This window comes from Solanum verrucosum, unplaced genomic scaffold (genome assembly GCF_900185275.1).
Source record: "Solanum verrucosum unplaced genomic scaffold, falcon-dt-bn FXZP01000103.1, whole genome shotgun sequence".
Lineage (NCBI taxonomy): Eukaryota > Viridiplantae > Streptophyta > Magnoliopsida > Solanales > Solanaceae > Solanum > Solanum verrucosum.
Genome location: NW_026020048.1, coordinates 7,560,047 through 7,572,967, shown reverse-complemented (window position 1 = coordinate 7,572,967; position 12,921 = coordinate 7,560,047). Strand labels below are relative to the sequence as shown.

Here is a 12,921-nt window from a genome sequence, read left to right as displayed (position 1 = left end):
AGTATTTATTTTTAAATAAAAATACATAAATAGTCTTTAAATTTCTCCGAAAATATTATGTACCTGAAAAATATTTATTTTAATATGCTAAAAAATGAAAGGAAAAAAAAGCATGTAATCATGAAATTAAAACTAAAAAAACAAAATAAAATATCCTTTCCCGCCTTTTTAGTTTTCAGTCTTTGGCACCTCTTTATTTTTTTAATCTCTTCACCGCTCTAAAATTCCAAGCAGATTCGTAATTCTCATTCTTTTAACTCTTTTTATATAAAAGCATATTAAATATCTTAAATTTGAAAGTGAGTACGTAGTAAATATTTTTACATGCATTTTAAAGAGGGGGTAGAATAAAAAATTATCTATAAATATTTGTGGAAGGTTATTTTACGTAGCTTCTATAATTCTTTTAAAATAATAATAAAAAAAGCATCAAATCCACCTTGTGACTCGTGAGTAAAGTATTGTATAACAGCTTTTTTTTTATGACAAGGGAAATCCGCAGCCGTTATCCTTTGGGTGCGCGCATAGGGTAAAAGTCTTGCTCTTATGCAATAGCTCGCAAACTACATACGAGAGGTAACCATACTAGACAAGCCTGGTGCAACGAGTTCAACCTAGAAGGCAAACCCCTTGCTTTCTCTGGCAAGGGGTTTCAAACTTGAGACTTCCAACATTAAAGTAAAGGTAGGTGACGGCGATGTTTGTAAATATTATTCCCTTCGTCTATTTTTATTTATCCACTATACTATTTTGAAATGACCAATAATACTTGTATTATTGATAAAGTCAATGAATAATTTATCATATTGTGTCTATTTTACCTGTTATTTTATACTATGCATTTTTTAATATTTTGATGACTTATATTATTTAATAAGGGTCTGATTTGGTAACATTATCTCTATTATTTATTGTTTCTTAATTTTTATGTCAAGTTAATAATGGACAATTATTATTAATCAGAAAGAGTATAAAAATCACAAGATAAAAATGCAGTGCCAATACTATTTTTGACAAATTAAAAGAAATAAAATCAATTAAAAGATCTACTTTAGACTTAATACGAAAGATAAGGGACCATCTTTATCAATTTTTAGTCGTCTTCACTCTTCACTAGCTGTACACAATTTTCGGATTTTCCCCAATTCCTCCAAACCGCTTCCACCATTTCTCAGTTGAGACGAAATTGTTGTCAATTCTGATATCGCAATGTCTCAGTTGGGGAACTCACCGTTGGTGCCCATAAAGAAAAACTTATTATACCCGTTTTTGCTGTTTCAAATTTTGGCGCTACCTACTTCTCTCTGTGTATATATAGAGTACTGTAGATTAGAAGGCGAGTCAGGTGTCAGTCCACACCAATATCCCCCAATCTCTATACTTTCTCTTCACCCATTTCGAAATGTTTAGCAAGAACTGGGCTTTAATGGCGGTTTTCTCACTCTTGGTTATCTGCCTTGTGGCTACAATGCCGGCGCATGCAGAGGTTGATCCAGGAAGTGCCTCTGGTTTCCCTTTTCTTCTCAGATATGGTTATTATGATGATAAATGTGAGGATCTTGAGGACATTGTGTGGTCGAAGATGAAGACAATTGTCCAGCTGCAACACAATGCCCCAGCACAACTATTACGCCTAATGTTCCATGATTGTTTCATTGGGGTACTCTCCATTTTCTCCATCCCTTGATGAAATGTATTTATTTTCTCAGTCTTCTGTTGGTTCTTTCTCAATTCTCAATTTCTGGGTGTTGTTCTATATTTCTCTTGTTTTGTCATTTGTTACAGACTGTGATTCTTGATATGTGCATGTTCATGAGTTCTTTTAACTCATATTAATGGGGGTTTATGGGTTCAGGGGCTCTGTAGCTGTAAATCATGCATACCACTACGCTTCATGCAATTGGGATTTTTGTACTAATCTCATTTTTCTAATCACTCTAGACAGTTTATCTGTTCATGGATACATTATGCGCACACCTATGTACACACTTTTCTTTTTAAAATTTTATTAATCCTGATTAGGTCACTGAGCCTTTAGGTTTCCTTTTTCTTCTCTTTTTGGGTGATTAGGGTTAAGCAAGAACTTAGAGCCCTATGAAGGTTAAAGTAAACGTCTAGGACCTTAAGTGAAGCAGAAAGGAGATTGACATTTTATGCTGTATTCTCTACTGTTTAATGTTATCTCACTTCTTATTTTGGAAACAACTCTAATGGTGTCTCTACCAAGAAAACGACAGTTATTGATCACTTTTGTGTCTTTCCTTCTGTTATTCTCTGCAGTTCTTAGCCTTTTTTTGGCTCTACAATCTCTAACGCATGTAACCCTGATGAACACAAAATAGTTCTAAATACTTCCAGCCTACTGTCACTATTATTCATCTGTTTTTATTTTATGTATTTCTCTTATAGCATTTTAGACATTTTTTCTTCAACAAGCCTTAAATATATTGCATTGTGAGAACTTTCTGTGGCTTGTCTTTTTCTTTTTGTGTCAAGGGTCCTTAATGATCCAATTGGACCAGTTCCTATCATCCTACCTACTTTTATGTCTTACAGAAGTGTGTTCTTAATGAGTTCAGAATATTTGCTCTATGTTGATTTATCTGTGGTTTGGTCCATCTAGATGTGTACTGACAATATTTTGTCGATTTTGTATTACTTCATATTTGGCATTGGTTCTTGATGCACTTGCATTTTTCTTTGACATACTTGTGGATGTTTTCTTCTTTATAATTAGCAGTATGATCTTGAACATCATGCATTTGTGATTCTTCATATGTGTCTTTGCGCCTTGTGTTCTTCGTCTCATCTTCTGATTCAGATGGAGGTTTTAGCTGATCCAGTTTTGAGTTTGGGGACACAGATAAACACATGCATTGTTATTCTCGCTAGTTTCACCAGAACATCACTTCTGTCTCTGCTTGTTGATTTCCGAAAACTTTTCTATGTACATTTACCTTATGCTGTAATATTCTTTCACTTCTAATTTTGGAAGCAAGTCTAATGTAGATGAGTTTACTACCAAGAAAACAACAATTATTGATCTCTTTTGTGTCTTTTCTTCTGTTATTCTATGCAGTTAGTTCTTAGCCTTTTTTTGGTTCTACAATCTCTAATGCATGTAACCCTGATGAACACAAAATTGTTCCAAGTACTTCCAGCCTTCTGTCACTATTATTCCTCTGTTCACGTTTCATGCATGTATTGGATGTGAATTCATTTTATGTATTTCTCTTATAGCATTGTAGAGATTTCTTTAATAAGCCTTTGATTTTTGGTATGTTGCAGTGTGTGAACTTTCTGTAGCTTGTCACTTGTCTTATTCTTTTTGTGTCCAGGGTCCTTAATGCTCCAATTGGACCAGTTCCTATCATCCCTCCCTACTTACGTCTTACAGAACTGTGTTGTTAATGAGTTCAAAATATTGCTCTATGTTGATTTATCTGTGGTTTTGTCCATGTAGATGTGTATCGACAATACTTTTTTGGATTTTGTATTTCTTCATATTTGACAATGGTTCCTGATGCACTTGCATTTCTTTGACGGACTTGTGGATTTTTTTTATATAATTAGCCGTGTGATCTTGAACATTATGCACTTGTGGTTCTTCATATGCTGTCATGTGTCTTTGTGCCTTGTGTTCTTTGTTTGGTTCAGATGGAGGTTTTAGCTGATCCAGTTTTCTTGGCTTTGAGTTTGGGGACACAGATAAACACATTTATTGCTATTCTCGCTTGTTTCACCAGAGCATCACTTATGTCTCTGCTTGTTGATTTTCTGTAAAATTTTCTATGTATATTTACCTGTAGTTATATCCATCTGTGTATGCATCCACACTCCTTTTCCCGGATTTCCTTTGATAATAGAAAGAGGGTGGGATGTGATTACTTCTGAAAAGGCAGAGGTGATCTTTTAGAGTCATAAGGAAGTCAGAAATGATATTAGACATAGAATGGTTTTTCTTTTTTCGATAAGGTAGAGTTTCCAGACAATGAATTATCTATCCTATTGATTTTCAGGGTTGTGATGCATCCGTTCTGCTAGCTGATAGAAATGAGAATGGGACTGTTGAACGTGAGGCCATCCCAAACAGGACGCTGAAAGGCTTCAACTTCATTGACACGATAAAGGATGAAATTGAAGAGGAATGCCCTGGGGTTGTCTCTTGTTCTGATATCCTTGTCCTGGCAACAAGAGATGGCATAGTTTTGGTATGAATTTGGCCATATCCTTTATTTCTTACTGTCCAGCATCTTAAGTTCATTTGCTGATATCTTTTTTCTTGCTCTTAGTGCTTTCTATTTTACATGGTTCTGTCTCAGTGTTCCTTGTTCAAGAAGTAATTAAGAGAATAGAATCTGGCTAGCTAGTGAAATAGATGCAACTCATACACTAGCATTTGTACCGTACTTCTTAAAATAGTTTAGTTCAACAATCTTGTAGTGTATATTTACATAACAGAACATTTTGCACCTTTCAGTGGTATCATATGTTAACAACCCAGTTCTGAAAATATGGGAATATTCATAAACTGTGCATATAATGGGACCATGTAGCTTTTCGAACCAAATTGGCTTTTTTTTCATGCTGATTTCCTGTTCTTTAATATTCCACCTTCGTTCTCACATGCTGATTTCCTACAATTTTTAGGCTGGTGGACCATATTATCCTGTGCTTACAGGCAGAAGGGACAGTAAGGAGTCATTCTTTGATAAGGCGATGGCTGAAATTCCACGACCAAATGGGAATATCAGTGAAACTCTTAGGCTATTTTCACTCAGAGGATTTGATGAGAGGGAAACAGTGGCCCTCCTTGGTAATCTTTCTAATCCCGCTACTTTAATCTTCACTGCACCTTTTTTGGAATATACATATTCTGAAATTCTATCATTTTTTGTTGTTTTATCATTTGAAGGAGCACATAATATTGGGAGGATTGGCTGTCAATTTATTCGGCCCAGGCTCAGTAATTTCACGGGGACAGGTTTACCTGATCCAACAATTCCTCCCGACTTTCTTGAAGAGTTGAGGCGGAAGTGTCCAGACGACAACAACACCATCAGCAATATGTTGAATGATGAAGATACAGATACAGCTAGGGGTCTGAGTGTATCAATTGCGACTTCATTAGATAATCACTACTACAAGACCTTGATGAGAGGAAGAGGGCTGCTGTTTGCTGATCAACAGTTGATGGCTAATGAAAAGACTGCTGCAGCAGTGACAGATTACGCTATTGATGATGGGGTCATATTTAGGACAGAGTTTGCTCATGCCATGGCTAAACTGTCCAATTTTGGTGTTCTTACTGGATCCGAAGGAGAAGTTCGGCACAGTTGCTCACATCTAAATTCGTAGATTAGATAAATTCATGACTTTTCCTAGTGCTTGGATCATGGCACACACATGTACAGAGTGAATTGTTTGTTTGGATGAATGCTTAGATCTCTATCTGATGTTTCTCATTCTTGCATATCTTTTATATGTACATCAATCAACAAATATGTGTGTCTGAGGATAACTAATCTTTTACTTATCATCTTTACGCAAGAAAAAGAATTGTTAAAATCAAGAACTTGTCAAGATTTGATCAGAAGTCGATTATAATGCTGTGAGCCCTTTCTTTTCTCCCAAGCAAATCATATATACAGGAAAACCTAATCGATTGGTACAATCTAAGTTGATACCGTCAAATTGAACAAAAAGGGGTAAAGATTTTCAAGATAGTCGTAAAGATTATTATAAACACGATGACACAATTGAATTTAACAAATATGTACGTATGTCGATATAGCATGAAACAAGAATATAAAGAAGATCATGACATACAACATGAAACAAGAATATAGAGAAGATCATACTTGTTGTTGTTGCTTTGTTGTAGAACGTTAATTCAATGAGTCGGATCGTATCTGAGGATCTTTGTTGTAGAACGTTAATTCAATGAATAAAATTGTATCTGAATCCCTTATGCCGCTCAGATAGGGCTTCAAACGTTGAAAATATTTCTTTTCTCCCAAGCAAATCATATATACAGGAAAACCTAATCGATTGGTACAAGCTAAGTTGATGCCGCCAAATTGAACAAATAAGCGTAAAGATTTTCCAGAGTAAAGATTATTATAAACACGACGACATAATCGAATTTAACAAATATGTACGTATATCAATATAACATGAAACAAGAATATAAAGAAGATCATACCTATTTGTTGTTGCTTTGTTGTAGAGCGTTAATTCAATGAATTGAAATCAGATCTGAGGAGGATAGGAATTGAAAAGAGATGGCTGAAGTTGTTCTTCTTCTTCTATCTCAATTCCCTATGCTTCTCAGATATGGTATCAATCCTTGAAATTATTTTCCGTTTCTCTACTTATCAAATTTACCTAACTTTGAAATTCTTGATACGTCCCGTAAGTCCCTCAGATGTGGCTTCAAACAACGAAATTCTCCCCATATACGTATTTATAATACTGCAACAAAACCTATTAAAAAAACCTATTTTAATTTGGTTTCCTATTCCTATTTAACTAGGAATCCCACTTTTTCTTGCCAAAAATATTAAAAAACATAAAGACTTTAATTTTAAAAATATGCGGGAATATATATTTATAATTAACTTATGTTACAAACTACAGGACGTATTTAGTATTATTTATAAACAAAATTGACTACAGGGTACTTTAAAAAAAAGACTATAGGATACTTTAAATTTATATTCTTTTTAATTTATCTTTTACTAGTAAAATTATCCGTGCTTCGCGCGGAAATTTAATATCATGAAATTTATAAAATAATACTTAAAACCTATTCGTCATTAAAACTAAAACACTATATTATCTTATATACAAGATTACATAGTAACAAACATTACTAATGTAAAGGAAATGCAAATTATTACATCTTATCATTTATCCTCAATAACATTAACATAAATTAATGACTGTAAAAATACATACCGGGATGTGTAACATAAACAATGGTGTCAGTGATCCACTCAACAGGAGTAAAGTAAACAAATATTTAATTGTGAAGAAGAAGAAGAAGAAGACGATGATCAGGAGGAGGTTCAGAATTTTTGTTGTTTTAAAATGAGAGGAAATCCCTCTATTTATAGACAACAAAGGGTAGTGTGAACAAATGGTTATTGTGCCTTATCGGAAAGGTTGCAACCCTTCGAAAAGTTCACAACCTTTCATAAAAGTCACAATTTTTCACAAAAGTCACAATTCTTTCACTGAAGTCGCAACTCTTCACTGAAGTTGCAACTTTTCATAAATGTCACAAGTAAGGGGATTGTTAATTTTGGAAATAAATAAATTAAAAAGAAATTTTGGTTTGTGGTGGCGCCACGTAGGCGAGCCTAAGATTCTCTTTTATTATATATGATATATATGAATATGATTTCTATTTTTTTTTTCAAATTTAATTTTCCTTACCTAATTTATATTACATTTCTTTACTTCTCATTTTTCAAACTTTACTTCATTTGCTTGCATGTAATTTCTCAACATCCTAATATTAGAAGGAATAATTCATTTACAAACTTGACGTTTAATAAGTCATGTCATTAAAGTTGATTTTCTTTGTTGTATGAGATTATAGACAAATTTGTAGTGATGTGTGAATTAAACATTGATTCCATGAATACAGTAGCAATTAATGTTAAGTATTAGATTGTATTGATAGTTCCGGCAACTGTAGCAAAGCATACAATCACGATAGTTGTATGTGCTAGCTCAACATATTGTACCTATTCTCTCTCTATCATACAATGAAATAGAGTGAATTCACTCTAATGATTGTAATCAACATGCAATTTTGATGAATGCAATCACGATATATTATATGCACTCACTTAAAGTTGGTACAATTTTTTACTTAGACGCCTTTACTATACTTTGTTCATTCTAGAGTGAATTCATTATAAGAGAGAGACCGAGAGAAAAAGAGGGGTTATAAGATGGGCTGGTGGGGAAGATGATTTGGATGGGGGAGGGAGGAGCGGGTGGTGGGAAAGGGCTTGCGGATCGGGGGTGGGGGGTGGGGGGTGGGGTGCTAGAGAAGATGATTATGATGGACTGTGTTTTTTTTAATAAAAAAACTAGTTTACAAAAGACATGTAAGAGAGAGATCGAGAGAAAAATGGAGCGCATACAACCTAGGCAGCGCACATCTATTAATAAGCCTTTCAAAATCCATTAACTACATCACCGGCGTTTCAAAACCAAATTAACTTTTTGTGCTGTTAAGGAACATTTTTCAATGTGTGTGAGTAGACCTGAGGTTGTTTAAGGGCGTGGATTTTCAGGTTTGCCCTCTTAAAATTGAGTTTAAATTAAAGGAATTTGCACAAAAAGGGTATACTAATAAATGCCCTGCTTAGATTACAGTAATCGTTACAGATTCACTTCTTCTCTGCCATTTTTGTGTGCTTCCACTATGAATGAATACCGCCAACATCTAAAGATCAAAAGAAATATAAAGATGATAATTACAATAAGAAGCTCTCAGTCTCTCAATTCCCTATGCTTCTCAGATATGATATCAATCCTTGAAATTATTTTCCATTTCTCTACTTATCAAATTTAAGTAACTTTGAAATTCTTGATACCTCCCCATATACGTATTTATAATACAACAACAAAACCTATAAAAAAAAACTATTTTAATTTGGTTTCCTATTCCTATTTAACTAGGAATCCCACTTTTTCTTGCCAAAATATTAAAAAACATAAAGACTTTTAATTTTAAAAATATGCGGGAATATATATTTACAACTAACTTATGTTACAAACTACAGGACGTATTTAGTATTATTTATAAACAAAATTGACTATAGGGTACTTTAAAAAAAAGACTATAGGATACTTTAAATTTATATTCTTTTTAATTTATCTTTTACTAGTAAAATTATCCGCGCTTCGCGAGGGAATTTAATATCACGAAATTTATAAAATAATACTTAAAACCTATCCGTCATTAAAACTAAAACACTATATTATCTTATATACAAGATTACATAGTAACAAACATTACTAATGTAAAGGAAATGCAAATTATTACATCTTATCCTTTATCCTCAATAACATAAACATAAATTAATGACTGTAAAAATACATACCGGGATCTGTAACATAAGCAATGGTGTCAGTGATCCATTCAACAGGAGTAAAGTAAACAAATATTTAATTGTGAAGAAGAAGAAGATGGCGATCAGGAGGAGGTTCAGAATTTTTGTTGTTTTAAAATGAGAGGAAATCCCTCTATTTATAGACAACAAAGGGTAGTGTCAACAAATGGTTATTGTGCCTTATCGGAAAGGTTGCAACCCTTCGAAAAGGTCACAAAAAGTCACTATTTTTCACAAAAGTCACAACTCTTCACTGAAGTCGCAACTTTTCATAAAAGTCATAACTTTTCATAAATGTCACAGCTTTTCATGAAAGGGGGTTGTTAGTTTTGGAAATAAATAAATTAAAAAGAAATTCTGGTTTGTGGTGGCGCCACGTAGGCGGGCCTAAGATTCTCTTTTATTATATATGATATATATGAATATGATTTCTATTTTTCAATGTGTGTGAGTAGACCTGAGGTTGTTTAAGGGCGTGGATTTTCATGTTTGCCCTCTTAAAATTGAGTTTAAATTAAAGGAATTTGCACAAAAAGGGTATACTAATAAATACCCTGCTTAGATTACAGTAATCGGTACAGATTCACTTCTTCTCTGCCATTTTTGTGTGCTTCCACTATGAATGAATACCGCCAACATCTAAAGATCAAAAGAAATATAAAGATGATAATTACAATAAGAAGCTCTCAGTCTCGAACTTTATTCATTTTCTTGTTGAAACTCGGATGAGTAGTGTTTATGTTAGCAACTATATCAACTTTAGGATATAATAGGAAAGTAATCAAAGAAGAAAATTATACTCAGTATTGTAAATCTATCTCGGATATCAGAAATATAAATACATTTGCAGTGGGTCTTGCAATAAATTATGCAGTAGAATGCAATGTTAGACATTAGAATTGTTACAGCCTATGAAATAATATCCGAGTATGTGAAATAAAGATTTGTTTTTCTAAAAACACGACAGGAAAGGAAAAACTGAATAAATCAAATAAATTGGGCTGAAACAGAGTCTTGGGTCCTGTTCAGAGACAAATCTAGTTAGGCTGGTTTAACCAAAATCACTGCTTTGAGTTTGGATCATGCATAAATTATAAAATTAAGACATGCAAATATAAATAACTTACTGATAAGAATTGCAAATATAAGACTCATGTGCAGTACACACAAGTTGGCTTTCTTGTAAACAATGTTTTATCTCCTTAGCGGCTGCCCACACAATGACCGTGTTGTTATCAATGCTTCCTTGATATCTCAAGAACGGCAGACTCTGCATCCTAGATCGTGTTATACATTGTCTTTAAGGGCATACTGTTGTAGAAACTCAACAGTATTGCATATTACCTTGAGGAAGGGATTAAGCTCTCGTGGATTTGCACTTGAATAGGCGTAGAGTTGGCTGTAAAATCACTATACTTTGTAAAGATGGCATCAGACACAGGTGCAATGCCGGCTCTAATCTTGCAGCTACTGAGTATAGCATAGACATAGCATCTCCGTATCTGGTTAAGAGAGTTCCAAGGACATATCATCGGCCCTGTAGATCAGCAAATTATTAGAAATGATTATTCCAAACATGAAAGATCCTAACTGAAATGTGAAGGCAGTGACCTAAGCAAATAGGTTAGACCTAATAGGCAGCAAATCAGTGTTTATATCAAATCCAGATATACTAAACTCCGTAAGATAAGAGAGAGAAAGTTAACTTTTAATTTACATCACTCAGCTATACGTTAATAGGCATTATCTCCACAGATTTGGTACGGGTTGCCTCCTTGACGCAATTGCGTAATAAATAGATAGATAACATTTCTTTATAGCTTCTTCAATTTAACACAATACTAAGATTTTCTCGTCATTGGTGAAACTTAATCAACTCTTCTGCTATATTAATCAAAATTCCTAAGTTCTCAGCATAATAAATCCTTACCGTACAACGACAATCAAGGAAACCTTAAGCTGAGAAAAGCTTTAACCTTCTGTAGAAAAGACAAACTTGTATGGATAAGATCAAATGCTTAGAGAAGGCCACTGCAGAAAATCGCATTAAACACCACACTCTAGATCACTTCTTTAAATGCATAGAAGAAAAATAGGGATTCCTTTCTTGAAGTTAGACATAGAAAATCAATGGAAAGCACGAGTAAGTCTCCTTTACATAAAAGATATTAGCTCAACATTTGTGTATGGACATGGTATCATGCAATATTTGTACAAAATCCATAGATTTGTTCATTTATCATTTCAATTTATATTTAAACCAAAGCCAATTTATCTATCTTCCTTGGCATGTCTAAGGTTAAATATCTAAGACGGAGCCATTCACTGGCAAATCCTATAATGGTAATTTCAGTGGTAAAGCTCTTACTGAACATTATGATTACAAGTGATAGGGCAGATACTCAAAGCACTCAGACACTGCACCTTTACTCAAAAGCTTCAAACTTCACTGAGAGAGTGTTCCGTATGGAGGAAAACATTTTCTGGAAAATGTTTTTTTCTCATGTGATTGGTTAAAATAATTTGGAAAACATTTTGTCTAAACTTCTCTAATGGAAGTAGAGAAAACAAGTTCCATAGTAAAGTTCAAGTTCATTGTATCCTCCACACCCACCAAACATCCCCAATCCCCTCCCCATTAATCAAGATATGCCTGAGCCAGCACTAGGCATTACCATCAAACAAGAACCAGATAGAGAAATGTTCCCCAACAACATCTTCAAAATTAGAGGGCCAGGTAGCAGTTTTTGAGATATCTAGTGATCAAATCCAAGACAATGGGTTAAGCTATTGAAGGATAATTAGTTAAAGACCACTAAAGCACATATACAAACCTAAGAGGAAGCTTGACCTTTGACAAATGTGAGAATACAGGAGTACCAGTCACACAATAGAAATATTTGTCCTGCACAACTGACAGTATTTGTAACCATGATCTTTGTCCCTGCACAATTTAGAAACAGTTAATGCGGTTACTAATAGAATAATCCCATCAAAGTAACTAATTATTCACACGATCTACATAAGTAAAATAACAAATACCTCCCTCTAGAAGTTGTATGTATCAACAGGAAATCCTCAGGAGTTACCTTCCCGTTCTTTAAATTTCAAGAAAAATGATGGCAACATGGAATTATTCAACTCTTTTATGCGCCACCATATTGAAGCAAGTCTTGGTATCTTGACCCCTGGCAATGCATTGCCGTAGTACATATTCATAAAGGGGGAGAACGATTTGGAGTGTAACTGATAGGAATATTAATAGACAATGAGAACTGCTTGAAATATCTAATGATCAAATCCAAGACAATGGGTTCAGTTATTAAAGGATACTAAAGCACATATACAAACCTAAGAGGAAGTTGCTCATAAAATAGTTTTTTGCCTTCTTCGGGCTTCGGCTAACATTCTAAATAGTTTTGGTATAACCTTTTTGTAGCATAGACAATTGCAATGAATTTGACAGCATCTCTTTTGTACACTTGGTATCTTCTTCTTGATGCCAACGATGAATCTACTTAATAAAATAAAAAAATAAAACACTAAGAGAACCAGTCACCCGTGCACAATATGCCCAAGGCGCTATGCGAGAGTCCAATTTAAGCTGTCCCCTAAAACATTTCAGGAGATCTCAATTATTTTTCCTAAAGTAGAAAAACTGCATAACATACTTTACCCAAAATGATTCTTCTCCAACTGAGACTACAAACCTAACCTACCTCACAAATCACAAGTGAAAGTGTTATTTCAATAGTCCGCTGATTCTCTTGATCATTTCTGAAGGCAT

The 12,921-nt window shown here is 34.0% G+C and overlaps 1 protein-coding gene and 1 long non-coding RNA gene across 2 annotated transcripts; one reads left to right on the top strand and one right to left on the bottom strand.

The window, feature by feature from the left end:
• The first annotated feature begins 1,402 nt into the window (after window positions 1–1,402).
• On the top strand, window positions 1,403–5,358 carry LOC125822667 (putative Peroxidase 48). Its single transcript, XM_049502099.1, has 4 exons — window positions 1,403–1,660; window positions 4,020–4,211; window positions 4,651–4,816; window positions 4,916–5,358. Exons 1-4 carry the CDS (start codon window positions 1,403–1,405, stop codon window positions 5,356–5,358), a joined length of 1,059 nt encoding a protein of 352 aa, XP_049358056.1.
• A 5,014-nt stretch (window positions 5,359–10,372) lies between these two features.
• LOC125822482 (uncharacterized) lies at window positions 10,373–12,318 on the bottom strand. Its single transcript, XR_007442650.1, has 4 exons — window positions 12,177–12,318; window positions 11,969–12,078; window positions 10,479–10,671; window positions 10,373–10,404 (listed from the first exon to the last, which is right to left on the bottom strand). It is a non-coding gene; the product is annotated as an uncharacterized LOC125822482 (long non-coding RNA).
• Window positions 12,319–12,921: the final 603 nt, after the last annotated feature.

Bases quoted from the DNA above. Each gene is read 5' to 3' on its own strand.
- LOC125822667 (XM_049502099.1), top strand. From the start codon at position 1,403: ATGTTTAGCAAGAACTGGGCTTTAATGGCGGTTTTCTCACTCTTGGTT. The intron at 1,661-4,019 runs GTACTCTCCATT...ATTGATTTTCAG, and splicing joins TCCATGATTGTTTCATTGGG to GGTTGTGATGCATCCGTTCT. The intron at 4,212-4,650 runs GTATGAATTTGG...TACAATTTTTAG, and splicing joins CAAGAGATGGCATAGTTTTG to GCTGGTGGACCATATTATCC.